The sequence below is a fragment of the Cinclus cinclus genome, chromosome Z (genome assembly GCF_963662255.1).
Source record: "Cinclus cinclus chromosome Z, bCinCin1.1, whole genome shotgun sequence".
In the NCBI taxonomy this organism is placed as follows: domain Eukaryota; kingdom Metazoa; phylum Chordata; class Aves; order Passeriformes; family Cinclidae; genus Cinclus; species Cinclus cinclus.
This window is the reverse complement of record NC_085084.1, coordinates 22,519,208-22,536,836: the sequence shown is the minus strand read 5'-3', so window position 1 is coordinate 22,536,836 and position 17,629 is coordinate 22,519,208. Positions and strand designations below refer to the sequence as shown.

Genomic DNA, 17,629 nt, shown 5'->3' with positions numbered 1-17,629 from the left:
TGTGTGGAGAAATTAATGCAGTCTTATGTACTTAAAATAATGTGAAAACCAACATATATCAAATAATATGAACACTAATTTTCAAGTACTGCAATAACTTAAAAGTTTTCCAGTTGGAAGTTACAGTCATTTCATTTAAATTTATTTAACTAGTTAATAAATATGTTTAATATAGGTAGTTATATATGTATGTATATATGTATATGTATACATATTTATGTCTGTGTGTATATATAAATTTGTATATTCTATGTTTAAATTTTTCACTTCATATACAGAAACTTGGTTTTGACTCTTCTATTACTCTTTGGGGTGCTTGAGGGCTTATTCTGCTAATTTCCAAGTAGATTGTGTTATAGCTGAAACAATAGTGGAAATTAAGATAAAACAGGGTAGTTTGGAGGACTAAACCTTTAATTTGTGTTGTGTTTGTGATCAGTCGCATGTCTGAAGTTTGAATGTGTGTATCTCAAAAAACAAAATATGCAAAAGAGAGGTTTTTTTCATGACAGAGTTAGTTTTGAGATGGTAACTCATATTAAAAAATGAGACTTACTGTGGAGACAAAAATCTTGCCATTTATTTTAACTTACATGATTGGAATGATGTTCTCAAGCCTCCTGGAATTTAATTATCAAAAATTATGGAAATTCATTCTTGAAAATAAAGCTACTGGAGTATAATAATGAACACGTTAAATCAACTTTGTTAATTAGAAGTGCATCTCTCTTTTAAGTTCCTGATGCCATATCTCTAATATCTTGCAAAATAAGCAATTCTATATAATCCTTTCTTCAAAGAGCAATAGTAGATGAAAACTGCACAAAGTAATTTTAATTATGCAAATGTTTAAAATTCTGGGCCCATGCTTGGGTAATTGAGGTAAAGAACCATTGAAACTTTAAAGGAATACTCACGTTTTTTGAAAACACGTTTTTCGAAAACACGTTTTTCAGCTCAGGTAATGATATACAAGGACCACTCTTACCTCAGGACAGAAATCCCTCAGAAATGGACACCACTGAAGAATTGAGAAGGAAACTCCAGAAGCTAGAGGAAAAAAATTTGGAATTAACCAATCAACGCAATCGAGATGTAAGGAGCTTGTTTGTTTGTTTGTTTGCTTGCTTTATTTTACCCTTAGAATAAATGTAATTTGTTTCCTTAAATGCAATTTGTTTCCTTGAAATAATCCTCTCATCAGGTGAATCAAAATCACAGTCACTAGCTGGAAAATAACAAAGAAGTAGCCCTGTACAGACTTTTCATGCCTGTCCATAGAAACATAGGAACTGATATAATTTTTATTGTCATTTGTAAGACTTGAAGGTGTGTGTAAGGAACTTGAGCACTACAGAACAGCAGTCATGCAGAAAAATATTTTGCTCCCCCTGCTTTGGAATTCTCAATGTAAGACGTGGTTTGTTTGTTTGAGTGTTTTAATTCTGGTAGTTCCAGGAATCCATTTTAGAGAATCACCCCACCATTAATGAGAATGGGAGCACGACAAGAGCAAATCACTGTGTAAGAAGCAGGAATCTCTAAAAAAAATGGATATGGAACAACAAACTTTGTTTATTGGCTGTATTTAATCTAAAACAGATGAATGAGCACCCACACCATCTGCCCCTAACAAACTGTTAAGAGCAGAATTGGTACCTGTAGCAGTAATAATAATTCAAACTAAAGAAAATTTTAATGAAGTACTTTCTCACTGCTACTTCATTTAGGTACTAGCTTGCCACAAGAACATCAGGGAAAACCTTTTTAATGGGGTTAAATTAGTTCCCATTAATGGAGTTCCTGTTAATAAGGATGCTGCTGCTTTGTAGATGTTCTGAAGAAATGCATGTTTTACTTTCCACTTCTTGCATTCAAATGTCTTGAATGTGGTTTCCTGGATCCAATTTCTGGCAGCAGTGACTAGACTATCTTATACCAGACAAAAACGATTTTTAAAGTGTTTTCTTTCTTTTGTTTAATGGCATTCTGCTTGACTGATAAACATCATTGGGCTGAAGTTTGTGTTTTCATAGTGAGTTATTAGGTGTCTGATAATCTAGTGTCCCAACATGACTGGTTTTCTAGTTGTTAAATACAGTTATCAGAAAACTGCCTGTGGAATATAATTGTAACTTTCATTGTCTTAAGGCAGAAGTATCTTTGGAAGAACAGAGGGGTATGTTTAAGGTACACGAAAATTATATAAGAGGATCAGTTTGCAATTAAAAACAAATGTATGAAAAATGTGAAGTTTCAAGACTGTATTTCAAATTCAGACATGATAAGATGGCAGCTGTGAATACAATTTCAGAAATATTTATTTTCTAGATGTCTTGCTATGAAAAAGAAATAATGAAATTAAGGTTGGAACTCGAGAGAGGAGAGGCTCTTCATCGAGTTCTGGAGAGTGAAATGTCCTTTGCTAGAAAAGAGGCTCATATGCAGATGTATTCTGCAGAGGATGAGCTGTGTGATGTAAAAGCCAAGCTTTTGGAACTGCAAGGTAAGTTAAAAAAAGATAAATTATGCACCAGAGGCTACATCAGTCCCAAGGCATTAAAACAAGCAGAGATTGCACAAAGTTTTACGGCTACTTTGTTTTTTGAAAGTCTTATTTTCCCATGTATTACTCATCTGCTTTTGTAAGCTCATAAGAGTTTACAAAACCCTTGCTGTCTCATATGAATGAAATATAACATGCTAAACCTATCAATCCCTGTTTTTTCTCTTGCTCCTTACCTTCTGTTACTCCTTCCTTCAATGCGTACAGAATTGTAATTAAGGTGTCCCTCTCTACATCCTGCTTATCACTATGTTCAGCAGTTATTCCTTTTTCATTTCAGGGGGGAAAAAAATACAATCTAGTCTTGTTTATTTGTTTACACTCTTTCCAAAAACTTTTTTTCCCTCCAGGAGTTCTCATCATACTGCTTTTTTCTTTTTATATATTTCTAGCTTTTCATTGTTCTTCCCTGACCTCTTCATGTCATCTTTGGTTTTCTTTTTATACAAAGAATGTGTATTATGGCAATAGTATGTGGAAAGGAAGGGGTTTACCTAAACATTTTTCCCCCTACTAGTTCTGCATTCAGAAACTCAAATTTTCTTAATCCTTCTCAAACAGAGAGATATTTCTCACATTTAAAAGCTGGGAAGATGCATTTTTTTATTACCTAGATAAGTATAATACTCTTTAAATTTAGTATAGGAGATATATTTGTGAACCTTTGGTGTTCACTGAAAAGACTGGAACACTCCTGGGGTTTGTAACCTTACAAGAATGGAAGGAGACTGAAACTTGCAAGTGCACTTATGCTGCCAGATTTTTTTTAAAAAAAATAATAAGATGTCTGCGCTTTCTTATTTGGAGAACATACAACTTAAAAAATCTTCTGGTTGGTTTAAAATTATCAAACTCTTTTTTGTTTGGTTGGGTTCTTTTGTTTATTTTTGGTTTGTTTTGGTTTTGTTTGTTTTGTGTTTTGTTGGGTTTTTTAGTTTTTTTTTTTTGTGGTTTTTTTGTTGTTTTTTTTAATCGGTCTCTTGGAGCCTTGCTCACCTTGTGTGGTACTTTTGCTCTGATTTCAACTTCTTTGACAGAGCGCCTCACTTTTACCCTTCTCCAAATTGTTTTTCTGCTGTTCTTGAGGCTTGACTTCGTAACAGCTGAGAGGTCCTCCCCATCATTGTGTCCACTAATTCTCCGTGTTTGCCCAACATGCCTCTTCTGTTTTTTTCACCCTTCTACAGCTAGGAAGAAATTTCAGAAAAATTGGATGAAGTAAAAATCTATTCGAAAGTGGTGATCACATAAATGCCAACATAGCTAGTTGTACTCAGTAACATAAAAAACTAGCACAAAATATTTTGACCCAAAAGTCAGTTTGTGAAATGAAGCAAGCTTGGTAGTAAAACTGCTTATAGGAGGAGAACTTTTTCTTGGCATTTAAGCTTTCACAGAGAGGTATATGCAGTATTTCCCTATCTTGGAGCAGTTGTTTGGCTGAAGATTTAAATCTCTTGAGCAGCAGTAAATTTCCCCAGAAAAGCTAAGCCTTTGCTCATTAGCCCAACCTGCCTTCGGTTTTCCTACAGTCTTTTTCTTGTGGCAGGTCTCTGTCTTTACTGTTACTTAAACTAATCTTGAAATTAATTGATACAGACTAAAGTATCACATAGGTATTTGGAAATAAGCTATGCAAGGGTTGCCAGAAAAATGCAATTAAGTTCCCCATGCTATGGAGGCCTTTCTTGAAAGATTTGAATTTTTATTTCTTTCCAAACAGAGAAGAGCTTTAATTTGTAAAAAATCTCCAAAGCATTTCTATGTCCTCATGTGAAAGATGCTACAGGAACACAAAATGTGATTGTTTCTCTGAAGTGAAACTGTGTTAATGTTCCACACTTCACAGAATTATCACAATGCACAGAAGAACTTATGTTCATTGTACCTTTTTTCCTGAACATACTTATTTGCAGTGCTATGTGTCTTTTTTTTGGTAAACAACAGTACTCAATGACAAATATCGGCAAAAAGTAGCAGAGATTAAAAATATGTTTCAAAGTGCTCAGTGGCAGTGGGAAGAACAACAATTTGCAGTGGAGAGAGATAACATCTGCAGAGTATACCTAGCTGAAATGGAATTCCTAATTAAAGAAAAAACTCAAATGGAAAAGGCTTGTCAGGTATGATGTATTAATAGATGCAAAGTTCCATGAGATGCTGAATATGCAAACCTAGAGGATTAGCTTAAATTTAGTCCAGATTCATATGGACTATGAGGATTTTGTGACTTCGCAGAGCTGCAGAGTCCAGTAATGTTACTAATTCTCCCAACCTGTAGCTTACTTCAATTTCTGTATGCAGAAATGGAAGTCAGGACCAGTTACCTTATTCTGTTAAGGACTTCCTAAGTTTTTAAGTGATTGTTTCTAGATAGAAGAAAACCATTTTCAGAATAGCAGGAATTAAAATTATTTAGTCTGTGGGAGTAACTGTTTCTTAAAAACATCTGATTTGAAGTTTTAGCAGTTAAAATCAGAACAAAAATGAACTTCTGCCCTTATGCATCATTTCACCAAATATACACTATTTCTATCACTGCCACCAAGCTGAGAGACAGAAGAGATTAGAAGGACTATACTCTTTTAGGGAAAGATTTCCTGTGGAGATCTGGCTATGATTTTAGTGTTACCACAGAATGTGATGTTCACAGTGATTTTTGGGCCAGCATAGATTTCTTGGTGATGAATTAAAAGCATGTCTGCTGTTGGGTAAACACTTTTGTTGATCTGTGCTGGTATCTTAGATTTTAAAATTCTAGCATCTTCTGAAGCAATCTCCATTCCTCTGTTGAACTCTCTACTGCAATACTTCATCTTAGAAAAAGTACCTCTTGATGTATTTATTTATTCTAATACCTATTTCTCTTTAGGAAACAAATGCTGTCCTGCAAAACCCACTCAGAAAGTTGAGGGCTATGGAGGTAGAGCACCATGGCTGCAGCGAGATCCTGAGGCTCCAGGCCGATCATCTGGATCTGAAGGATAGACAGAAGGAGAGACTCGTCAGAGAGCTGGAGGTAAAGCTTTCTGCCTGCTGCAAAGAGTCTCATAAAGCACTGGCACAAAGGAGCAGTTTCATTTTTGAGGGGTGGCATCTCTGAGTTAGGCTGTGAGTGCCTTGTGTTTGATTAACAGTATGTGGAGCATCAGTTTCACAGGAAATGTGGATTCACAGGTGAATGCTGTGAGCCTGAGCTGAGACTGGTGTTTAAACAGCAGATGGGAAGAGGTCTATGTCACTGGGAAAATACTCTTAGCAATATGGAGGTATAAGGGGAGCATTTGTGCAGGATTTGTGAATTTTTATTTTTTATTTTTTAATTAAGCATGTTAAGGAGATAAATCTTCTGGGAAGAGGAAAAGCTTAAGCCTTTTGGCTGATGTTGTTGTGACATTGATTTAGTAAGCTCTGTGTTGTTGCTGACTCTCTCTTTAATAGGCCTTCCACAGACCTCTGTTTCTCAATTATTTCCTTTTATGAATGTGTGAGATTATATGGAGTTTAAATTTATTGCCAACAGCTTGTACTTTAATTAATTTATTTATTTGTTTATTTATTTATTTATTTATTTATTTATTTTTCTGTTCATATTTCCCTAGTGGAGGTGCCTAGAGTGAGGATTCAATCTCACATGCTTGCCGCCTTGCTCTACCTTTTCAATATCAATGACTGCACTTGTATCTATGTAACCTTAAGTGTCTTAAATGACTTAATATTAATGTCTTTTTCTTGGTCTTTATTGCATCACTTGAAGGCAGGAGTCATGTTGGGGTGTACTGTTCTTTTCAAATAAGTCATCACTCTAAGTGAAAAGATTGATATAAAACAGTGTAGTTAAAATTGCATATGTATTGCTATTATAGCAGCTCAGTAGTTACTGCTTTTGCTAAAAATATTTTTTTCAATTGAAATTCCATGTCCAGGCCTCTGTATGGAGATAGTGATTATACAAAATGCAGCAAGAACATAATTCCATGTAAATTTCTTTAACTAAACAGAAAAAGTATTTTAATATTCTGGATATGTATTTTTTATTTATTTATTTATTTATTTACTGATATGAGTTTTCTCAGCTCCAAAGTGCAAGTAGTTCAGATAGCACTGGTTGGTTTATGGAGACCCAATAAATTGAACAAATAAAGGTGTCTTTGCATGATGTTATCATCTTTCTGGACTTAAATATTTTCAAAATGTACTTTTAGGCAGGTACAATGAAAACAAAAAAACTGGAGGAAAATGCTGAAGCAGCAAGACTAGCACATATGGAATGTAAATATACTACAGACGTCATGCAGGTGAACTTTTTATTAAATGGTAGAAGTTTACAGTAAAACAGAAGATGAACTTGTAGAGGTACAATCTTCCAAAAATGTTAAGACTTCCTTGCTCTAGTGAAAACACTGAGTAAATTTTTTACAATGAGTTAAATGTTCCCCTGGAAGTGTTAACTTGGACAGAGTTCTGTGAACTCCTGCATGTGAATGTTGAAGCCCTGATCTTGAACTTCCACGAGGCTAACTAGAGGGTGAGTGTCCCCAGGCACCAGCTGCCTCTGTTGAGCTCAGTGACATTTGTTCACACTGCAGTCTTGCTAAAAAGGACTGATATTCATCCCTCCCAAAAGGATTTGGACGTTAACAAATGAATACCATTAATTATGGCTTGTCCACTGCTCAGTTTCATGCTGTTGCTGTGGGCATTTCGATCCGACTGGAGTGTGCATCTAGTCCCTCAGCTCCACTTTCTGTGCAGGACGTTCTAAAAGGAGTATCTGATACTAGCCACAATAACCTAATTAAAAGATATTAAATTCATCTTGCTGATGAAGAAATTCACAGAATGCAGTCATTAACAGTCATGAAGCAAGTTTTTATTTTACCATAATCCAGTGGCAAAATACACTTCCTCCAGGAGTACCATCTCTAAACTATGTGGTTTTAATTCAGATGTACTATTTGCAAGAATGCCAGTGTGGATTTTTTTTTATTTAATTGTAACTTTTGGATTATGACATTTTTATTCAGAAACACAATAGAAATACCTGTTATAAAACATGTCAGTATTTGCATGAAGAAGGAGCTGTACTTTTCTGAGTTTTTTAAATGCAAGTGAGCTTAAATGGCCTTTCTCCTCAGAAATCCATGTGATTTTAGAAAGGAAAAAAACCCCTTTTTAAATAAGTCAATTGGCTCTAGAGACTAAGCTGTGCCACTCTTTAGAATTTCACTTTTTGTTCTGGTTTAATTCTCTTTTGAAATGGAGGAGGAAAGGGAAGGAAAGGGAAGGGGGTGAATATTGTTGGCAGTGTTTGTGAGGCTTGTGTCTTATTGTTGCTTGCTTTTTAATTAAGTATTGTTATTGAGAGTGATTGAGAAGTCTCTAGGGCTCTTCTCATGTACTTAGCAGCTTTTCTGGGATTTTAGACTGTGTCTAAAAACTAATAAACTACTACTACAAAACTACTTTTTCTACAGCTCTGTGTGATCTATCTGGAAGTACCTTGCTGATATTTCTAGTAACAAGGTGCAGTTGTGTCCATTTGGAGATCGTTACTGGATTGGTTCATTCCTCCACTTAGTTTGCATGTGAGGTGCAGTGTTAAACCACAAGAGTGAATCTGTTCATGCTTGTTGAAAACACATAATAAACTTATGAACTACTCGTAAGTAAAACATTCTCTATCCTAGAATTACCTGAAATTGTTTTAAAACTTTATAATAATTTGGAATATCTTGGCTTTTCGACAACAACAATAACAACAACAACAACAGCAGAACAAAAAAAACCCAACCAAACAAAACAAAAACAAAAACAAAAACAAAAACCCCACCACAACACCAAAAATATAACACAAACCCACAAACAAACAATTAAAATCTGTTTTTTAATTATTGTTTGCAATCATCACAAATTTCTAAAGGATATACTTGGATTATTATTTCACTAATTTATTAAAATCTAACACAGTTGTTGAAAAAAATGTATGAGGTGTCTGGCTTGGGTTTCCTAAAAGGAGGTGACAAACATCTGCAAGGTGGCATAAGGAAGGCAAAACCAAAACCAAATAGAATGCTTTGTTTCAAAACATATTTCAGTTTTGTTTTGAGAACCAAGTAATTAATCTGTCATGAAAGGGTTTTGCTTAGTTTTAATAAAAATATTGAAGAAATTATAGTTTAGATTTTATGATGGAATAGTTTGTGCTTAGCTTAAAGTGAAAAGGTAAATATTAATTTCTTCTTAAATGCTTCTTACACAGATATCTCAGCTAGAATATATTTGCAAGCGCAAGACTGACACTGTGAATGACCTTCAGCAGAACCAGGAGGATGCTTTTGCAAAAATGTCTGAACAGTTAAAAGCACAGGAGCATTGCTGGCAGAAAGAAAAGAAATATCTTGAATACCAGTACTCAAATCTCCTTGCAGAAGTTCATGCAAGAGCACAGGTATAGTGCTGTGAATTTATTTTTCTTTAAGCATGTGATGGATTATTTCTGTAGTTGAAGCCCCTTAGCAGTTTAAGTTAATTTGGGAATTTTAATATATTTTTAAAGTTCAAAAAGTAAACAACCAAACAACAAACCAACCCATCACTGTGCTAAGATTAACATCACTTAAAATAAGAAATAAATTACTCTGTTGAAGCATTCTGAAGAGCATTTGGTCTACAGCCCCTCTTCAGAAGCCTGATTTATTCTACAGTTGGTAGCATTTTTTTTTTTCTGAGAATGTTAAAGCTGTTAGATCGAATTTGCTTATTTTAAAAATTACTGAGGGCAGCAGCTACTTTTTCAGCATCATAATTTGCAGAGATTGTATACAGTAACAGTAATGTAGTGTCACCTGGGGATAAATTTAGTTATGTATGTACTGACCCTAAGAAAAGTGGCAGATTTCAACAGTGTTGAGTGACCCTGTTTTACTGATACTACAGTGAGAAGTGGTTTAAAAGTGTAAAACTCTCACTGTTTGTTAGATTAGTTATTTGCAATCCAAAAGGTTCCCTGTTTTTCCGCAACTACCATTTACTGTCTTTACCATCACATTCCTTCACACCTGTTTCAATTAAAAGTGCTGTGAATTAAGGAAATAGATGTCCCTTGCTATTTGTGAGTTACTGCAACTTACTTCATCAGAATAATGCTTACTTGATGCAGATTTCAGGACTGGAAATCTTTGCATGCTGAAAATTTTAATCTGTCTAGTTTCATGTTCCAGCCTTCCTTACTTATTTCCTCTCTCTTACACTGGCTTTCTGCTTGGTGGAGCAACATTTTCTCTGAAATTGGAGGATGTTACTACTGTTGTTAAGTCAACTCATAAAACTACATTGTGGGCAGACAGGTGGTCTTGGACCTTCTGTGAGCTGTCACGATATTGGTAGACTCTTGTTAGAATTCAGGAGTCGATTTGCAGTTTGATGATTATGTGAATTTCCCTCATACAATTGCTTTGTTTTCACACATGTGATTCTAATTTGTAATTGTTCACTTGAAGAGATACTTTCATCACCGTCATTACTAACAAGTTTTGCTCCTTTAATGCACCACTTGAATAGCAAAATGAACAGTTTTGTTCTAGCTCTTGTCTAGGTAAAAACCACCTAGTTAATATTTCTTCCATTTTTCTTTGGTTTGTTTCTGTCATAGGAATGTGAAGAAACAGCACAGAAAAGCAGGCAAAAACTGTATGGCCTTGAACAAATCTGTGAGAAACTGGCCCACGAGAACAATTCTGTGAGAAATACATTATCACATGCTCACAAGGAGTGCTCATCTCTGCTGGCAGCCTGTGCACTGCTGTCAGGGGCCCTGTGTCCTCTCTACGGCTGACTGTGCACTGTCTTCCCAAAGACACTTTCTCCAGGACCAGGCAAACCTCCACGAATTAGTGAACCAGAAGATCAGGAGCCTCCTTTATGCTCTGCCTCCTAACATGGAAAACAATCAAGACAAAGAAAGGCTGAGGCAGAGAAGAGCCAAACATCTGATTTATGTGTTCCGAAGAGCTGTGATTGCAGTTCTGGCCACTAACAGGCTTAGACTCCTGGCCCAATGTTCTTACTCCCTTTTTGTCTGGACAGATGGCTCAAGAGGAAGCACTAGAATTCAAGTTTGTGTGGGAGAATCCAGAGGCAGGTGTCATCTGTCATGTAAGTGAAATGGTTTTAAAGTGTTATGTCAAATTACATGGTTAGGGAATAACAATGAGCAATGTTGATATTATTGCTGATACTATAAAAAGATAAAATGTTACATATTATTATATAATATTACATAAATATTAGATGTTGATATTACTGTAAAGAAATATTTCATGACATTTTGACAAATATTATTTATGGATTTAGGTTTCTTATGTTTCTTGACAAATGTATTTCACTCAAAGAGGAAATGCCTAGTCTGTTAAGCATGGCAAGTAAAATTGCAATTATACACATGAACTCAATACTATCTGATATCATTGATATTTGTGTTATGGATTTCAGAACTAGGTGCTACAGCATCTTCTCAGTGATAAATATCTTGCAATGTTCCCAAATGATTAATCATCAACTTGTTTTTTGTTGTTTGTTTTTATAAAGGTATTTCCTCTTCTTTTAAAATCATTTTTTAATATTTATTTCTTATTAAAATCCAGAAAAAAATGCTTTCAGATTAAGGTGAAATATTAGCATAGGTTTTAGAAATTTTCTTTAGAGATTATGTCTATTTGTCCCGTTCTGTTGCCAGACCAGTGTATGCTTCTCTCTGCAAGGATAAATGGTACCAAAAATGTTTTGCAAATTAGAAGACTACTTTTTTTTTAGTAGTTCTAAAGGCATGGCTACAACATGTGGTCTAAATTGTCCTGATTAATTTGTGGTTTTTACATGCTTATTTTTGGTTAGTTTCTGAAAGAGCTGGAGATAGTAGTGTGCCATATCTTAGTAATTCAATTATCCTGCTATTTGCAATTCTGTTTCACAGGTTTTGAAGATGAAGGAGTTGACTGTATTGAAGCTCTTGACTGGTTGACTAGCTCTAACCTCTATGCTGCAATAATCAGTTCCTTCTCTGAACTGCAGGATGTTCTCAGCAAACCAGGTAATTTTAGCAGTATATTGTTGTAGCAGAAATACATTTAAAAATAAATAAGTCAGGGTGGTCACGTAATTTCCATTTTTACAATTTTATCTAAATTATTCTGGATCATTGCTCTTAAGAGATATTTCTGAATATTATGACAGACACCTTTGACTAAAGGTTATATCCTGAGCTAGTCAATGCAAACTTTAGTGGGGCTGTTTCCCTGAAGGGGTAATTTTATTGCAGGGTAAAATAATACCCCTCTTCTACATTCTCTGAATGATCACATCTCTGTAGACTTGGAACAGATTAATTTTTATTTAATGGCTGATAGGATATTTTATCCTTTCAGTATCTAGAGCCATGGAAGCAGAAGGCTACAGAGTGTTTTTGGAATTTATTTGCAGTAAGAACTGATACAGGCTCCCTTGGTTCATCTGCATTACTGCCATCCCTGGCTCTTTATTAACCTGTAGTTTTAGAGTCCCCACATTTTTGTCACAGAAAAAAGAACATTATTAGAAAGATAATTTATATGAATGAAGGGAGATAGCAAGACAAAGACAAGGTAATGCATTTTCCAGGAGGTTGAACACTAAATTGGTATTAAAGTTGCCATTGAATCAAATGTGTTCAAATTCAGTTTCAGGCACTTTCTTCCTTGATCATGCTGTTTTCAATAAACTGAATTCATATGCTTAAAAAGCAAAGTTTGAACCATGTGTCAGATTCAGTATTCTGTGTTTCAGAACATTTACAGGTTCCATCCTGTATACATGAAAAAGAGACAGAGATTACAAGAAACCAGAACTAACAACCTGCTTGATGTTTCCTTTTTGTTACTGTTTCTTAAAGACACAAAATCTTGGCTTTCTGGACACTCACTTATCAATGCAGCCAGGAACTCCTTTGCAAAACTGATGGACAATCGGAGTGTATTGATGGAGACACTTCAAGGGAAACCTTGCGGGTGCAGAGCTTACCTGGAGAAGGACTCCCTGATACAGGGGCTGGCTTGTGGACTCCACAGAGTAAATGCCCAGGCCCTGGGAACTGGATTGTATGACAGACTGCCCAGCACGGTAAGCAGATTTACAGTCCTTCTTCATGGAAACAGAAGGTTTACAGTAACAGTGAACCTCCCTTGTTGGCACCATTTATTTTGTTTCAGGCTGGTCGGGAGCCCATAACAATGAACTATAAGGGCTCTCAGAAGTTGATTTGTCACACATTAGGGTGTGGATAGGTCTTTCATTGACAAAGAATTTTTGGAGGAGGTTTAGTGTGTGTACAAGTAAAAAACTTTTTTTTTTTTTTGAGGTTTTATCAGAACTTTATTAGCTTACAACAACAAATTTGCTTTTGGCTTGATGTAAATGTTAAGGTTGCTTTTCGTCATAATTTTCTGTTTTCTCATCCTTTCTTTCAGTAAAGATAGCCTTCTTCCCTTTAACCAAAATGAAAGGCTAAAATCTTTCTCTCATAATCTTTTCTAGTAGACTTTAGGGGAAAATAGTACTTCCTTGTAAATGGTATTTGCAGTTACCCTTGGTAGGTGACAGGTTCAAAGTTTTGCCCTTGTGTATATCTTTTAGACATGGAGGAAAAAAAGGATAGTTTTGTCTTAATTTACTTGGGTCTTAAATATGTTTAATTTTATTGCTAAAATGGCAGATTTTATAGCCTATCAACTTGTTTTTTGTTTGCTGACAGAGAAACATAGCAATCTTGCAGCAAGAAATATTTGAATTTTCACGAAAGCCTCATACAGCAGAGGTAGAGGCCCGCTCACTGTTCCTGCAGCTTGCAGAATTCAAATGGACTTTCAATGAGATGCAGAAAGAAGTTGAAAAAGCCCACTGACTGCAAGAGCAATTAAATGAACTTCAGCATGTAAGTATATTTGATTTGGAGATTCTCTTGCTTAAAAGAGATTCTCTTTTCTATACTTCTTTGATTTGTGTTCTTTTGGAAAACAAGCATAAAATTGATCTACTTTTAACAGAATTTTCCAGAAAACTTGCCTTGTAAATGTCAGTTAACTGGAAGTCAGATGTATTTAGAAATACCCCTTTTCCACTGGAGTTTCCTTTTGATAGGTAGAAGAAAATATCCTGCATTAAATTTAAATTAAAGTTTGTTCTTCAGCAATCCAGGTTCTCCCATTTGTTGGAAATATTGATGTGATTTATGTATCCTAAAAGAACATTTCACTTCAACAGAGTAAAGTCAGCTGGAATGAGAGTATTCAATGAGAATGTTCACAAGAAATTAATTAATATAATTTTAGCAGTTTAAATTCTCTCTGGATGTTGATGAATGTTATAACAAATACAAATGTTAGTGGGTCCATTTCCCTGAAAAATTAACTTTATGGCGGGGGGAAAGAAGCCTTTTCCTCCATCCTCAGTAGAACAAATACACAAAATTCCCCTGAGTCTTTTGCTGTTGCTGATTGACTTACTGAAACACTGTGGGTTCCCTAACCTGTGGCATAGTTTGTAGAACCCGTCAGTTTATCCCAATCCAAACACTTCCAAGCAGAGAATATCTGCTAGATGATGTTGCATCCATTGTTGTTCTTGTTGCTAGCTAGTAAAATGGATTTTTTTATTTTTTACTCAAAAATATCTAATCACCTTCAGTTTTGTTCTTAACGGGTTTTATTCCCTTAGTATTTTGGGACAGTCAGATGAAAATTGTCACATTTTAGATTGTAATTGAAATGCAGATGATGATTTTCCTTGAAGAACTATTTCTTCTTACTGGAACGGTTTTTGGAGGAGAAAAACAGTCCACAAAGGTGTTTTCCAGGGTTAATAAGCTATCCACTGAAATTTTGAACATTGATCTGCATATTTTTCCTTCTAAATATTAAAGTTTTGTGTCTCAGGGTGCAAATTTGAATAGAATAATGAATGCCATGACTTTACATGAATGTTCTTTATAGAAACACAGTAATTTACTGGTCTGCCATTTTATTGTTCAGTGTTCTGTCTTCACGTTAAGAAGTCTCTATACTAATCCTCGGACATGCATTTGTTTTAGAATTTGGTATGTTTGCCAGTGGAACTCAGAAAGTCAGGTAGGGAAACCACTGAATATCATTACAGAATCAGACACAATTTATTTCTCTTTCCAGAAAATAATCACCCAAGACAATATACATGAGGAATTAGAAAATTCTTTGCAGCGTGAGAGTGAGGCAAGGTTGCTTTTACAAGAACATGAGCGATGGCTTCAGGAGTTAAGTAGTAGACTAGAATTGCAAACAAGTGTCGACACAGATAGAAGGCAAAACTCAAATGTATCTCTGATGGTAAGATTATTCTTTTGGAGCAGTCACCAGAATTTTATCTTTTGTTAAATAAGCCAAATAGAGCAGTCCTTGTGTACATAAAATAACAGGAGTACATACACACACACTATTCAGTCTGCTGGAATTTTAGGCTACTGAGAAAACACTTCAAAGACTCCCTTTTTTTTAAGCAATGGATGTTTTATTTCAAAAAAATTAAGAAAAAGTCTTCAATTAGTGTTTTGGGGTTTTTTGCCTACAATAATTTTGTTTTCTAAAACATATTTATACATAACAACTATACTAAAATCTCAGGAGGTTATGAGACAGCAATGCTTTTGCTAGGAAATTCACAAAACCTTAGTATTCAGTGGTCCAAATCTACTTCATAATCAGTTTGTCTTCACATTGGTCAGTAGCAAATGGCATAAAGTAAAGTTTATTTGGGCTGATGAGTAACTCTGCTCTCTGTCTGCTGGCAGAGCCTCTCTGATGCAATGGAGGAGATGAGGAGAAGAGGCCGAGTTCTGAATCACCAGAAGAAACTCCTGAAAGACATGGAGCAGGACTGGCAGCAGCTGCGGGAGGCTCTCCAAGAGGCAGAAGATGCCCTCCAACAGGCAGCAAAGTGAGCTCTGCGGCCTGTCCCTTATAATGAACAAAAATTGAAATTCCTACTCCTATGGGCAGGGTTTTAGACCTGGCCAAAGTAAGGCTAGAGGAGAAAAGTACATCTGTCTCTTTTTTTTTTTTTTTTTTTTTGACATTCGGGGATAGTCTTCTAAAAACCGAAAGTATTAGTTCAAAATATTGGATCATACATTTTATGCAGGTATCCCATAATGGTGCTCCAAATTCTGGGTGCTGAAATAACTGCAAACAAAATACCTGTGCTTTCTTACTGATCTGACAACATCTCTTTGGCAGATCCTTAAAGCTCTGTTTTTTTAAGAAATTATTGTTCCCTGTATTTCCATGTCATCTTTTTATAGACAGACACAATTTATTTATGGTAAATACAGAAGTGTCAGCTAGGGGCCAGGTCTTAGCTGCCAAAGAGACTGAAACCTATTTTGGACCCAGCCTTTCCTGTGGGACAAGACAGATCCTCCAGCTGATTTCAGGGGGTTTTGAATTTAGACTTAATCCCCCTACCATTTACACCATAACCTGGAGTGGAAGGAAAGACTCAGGCAATGCTCTTGAAGAGACTGGTAGTCAAAAGGAGCCCCCTTGACTTCAAGGAGGTTAATACTAACATATTCTTACACTCATTTGGTCAGATGAAAAAAAGAAATCTTTGCACATTTTGTCTTCTAATACTTATCATAGTATGAGGTATGTTGTTCTATGGCTTAGATCTAAAAACATTTTAGTTAATTAAGATTTCTCAGCATACCTGGGATTATTCATCCTCTCGAGAACAACATCCAAACAACAGTTTTAAGAGTTTTATGCATCAGGGAAATTATGCAATTCATATAGTCCTCAATAAATATTTAACAAGCTAATTAAAATGACAATTATTATTTGGTAGGATTTGATCAAAGCAGGTGTCACCTGCAGAATGATATGTTCTAGAAAGCTTGCCCTTTTCATTCTGCCCCAATATATTTTGGACATTTTAGTAAAGGTTATTCCTTGTTGCCATATATATATCCAGAAATGGTTATTTTAGTGTGAAGTGACTTTAAAACTGTTTGTTTTTTTTTGTGTGTGTGTGTGTGTGTATATAGCAGCTGAATATCAACAAAGATAAGTACCTTTCCCTTCATTGTTCTAGCAACTCTTCACAACAAATAGGGTTTTTTTCTCCCTTTGGAACATATAAACAAAGCAGATGAAATAAACAGAATCTGCCAGTGTTTTCCAATACAAGAATATAATACCATCCTGCTAGAGACTTTTTATGACCTCTATATCCAAGCCACGATAGTTGTTCATTGATAAGCCTATAATTACATCTATTTTAATTGCTTATCCTCAACAGAAGCGTCTTTCATATAGAAATGTACCAAATGGCGGTACATGACCTATTTTTAGAGTTTGCCTTGGAGATACAAAAAAGAGAAAATCCTAACAGTTTGACTTATCAACAATTATTTTACAAGACATGATAGCCATAAAGTAGCAGAAGATTAATTTCTACATTGATAGAGCTTCAGTTCTATAGTTACTCCATTGTTCTTGTTTTGTTGGTTTGGGTTTGTTTGTTTGTTTGTTTGTTTTTTGTTTTTGTGGGTTTTTTTTATAATACAGACAAAGAGTTGATCATTAATCATATGAAAGCTGTGGATGCTGCCCTGAACGAGGTAAGAATTTGAAGCGTTCCCTCTGATTTGTGTTTCCAAACATGTGAAAGCCTTAGAACTCCTTATTCTCGGGTGTCTCAGTTTGAAAGACAGGTGTTTGCTCTGGAAGGCAGGAGCCTCCCTTGGACTGCAGAATATAAAGTCCTCCCTCTGAATTATTACAATTTTAAAATTAAGGGGCTCTCAGGCAAAGATGTGAGGATAGGAATAACAGTTCTTCACTAATACGTGTAACAAGGCAAACAAACAACAACAACTGTGGAATTAATAACAAACAGAACCAGGGAACCCGTGACAGCCTTCTCGGCCAAGACAGGAGAGGATGGAGGAGAGGCTTCGCTTCACAAGCCCTGGGGCAGTCAATCCCGGTGCCCCCGCAG

At 35.5% G+C, this 17,629-nt stretch overlaps 1 protein-coding gene across 1 annotated transcript in view; it reads left to right on the top strand.

The window, feature by feature from the left end:
- Window positions 1-1,011: 1,011 nt before the first annotated feature.
- The window catches only part of LOC134056914 (coiled-coil domain-containing protein 171-like), a 36,625-nt gene continuing 20,007 nt past the window's right edge, over window positions 1,012-17,629 (top strand). Inside the window, 13 exon segments of the mRNA XM_062513872.1 lie at window positions 1,012-1,095; window positions 2,332-2,506; window positions 4,514-4,689; window positions 5,439-5,585; window positions 8,829-9,017; window positions 10,221-10,399; window positions 10,401-10,723; window positions 11,541-11,657; window positions 12,495-12,721; window positions 13,353-13,532; window positions 14,782-14,958; window positions 15,420-15,565; window positions 17,195-17,249. Of these exon segments, the coding sequence (XP_062369856.1) occupies window positions 1,012-1,095; window positions 2,332-2,506; window positions 4,514-4,689; window positions 5,439-5,585; window positions 8,829-9,017; window positions 10,221-10,399; window positions 10,401-10,723; window positions 11,541-11,657; window positions 12,495-12,721; window positions 13,353-13,532; window positions 14,782-14,958; window positions 15,420-15,565; window positions 17,195-17,249 (2,175 nt within the window).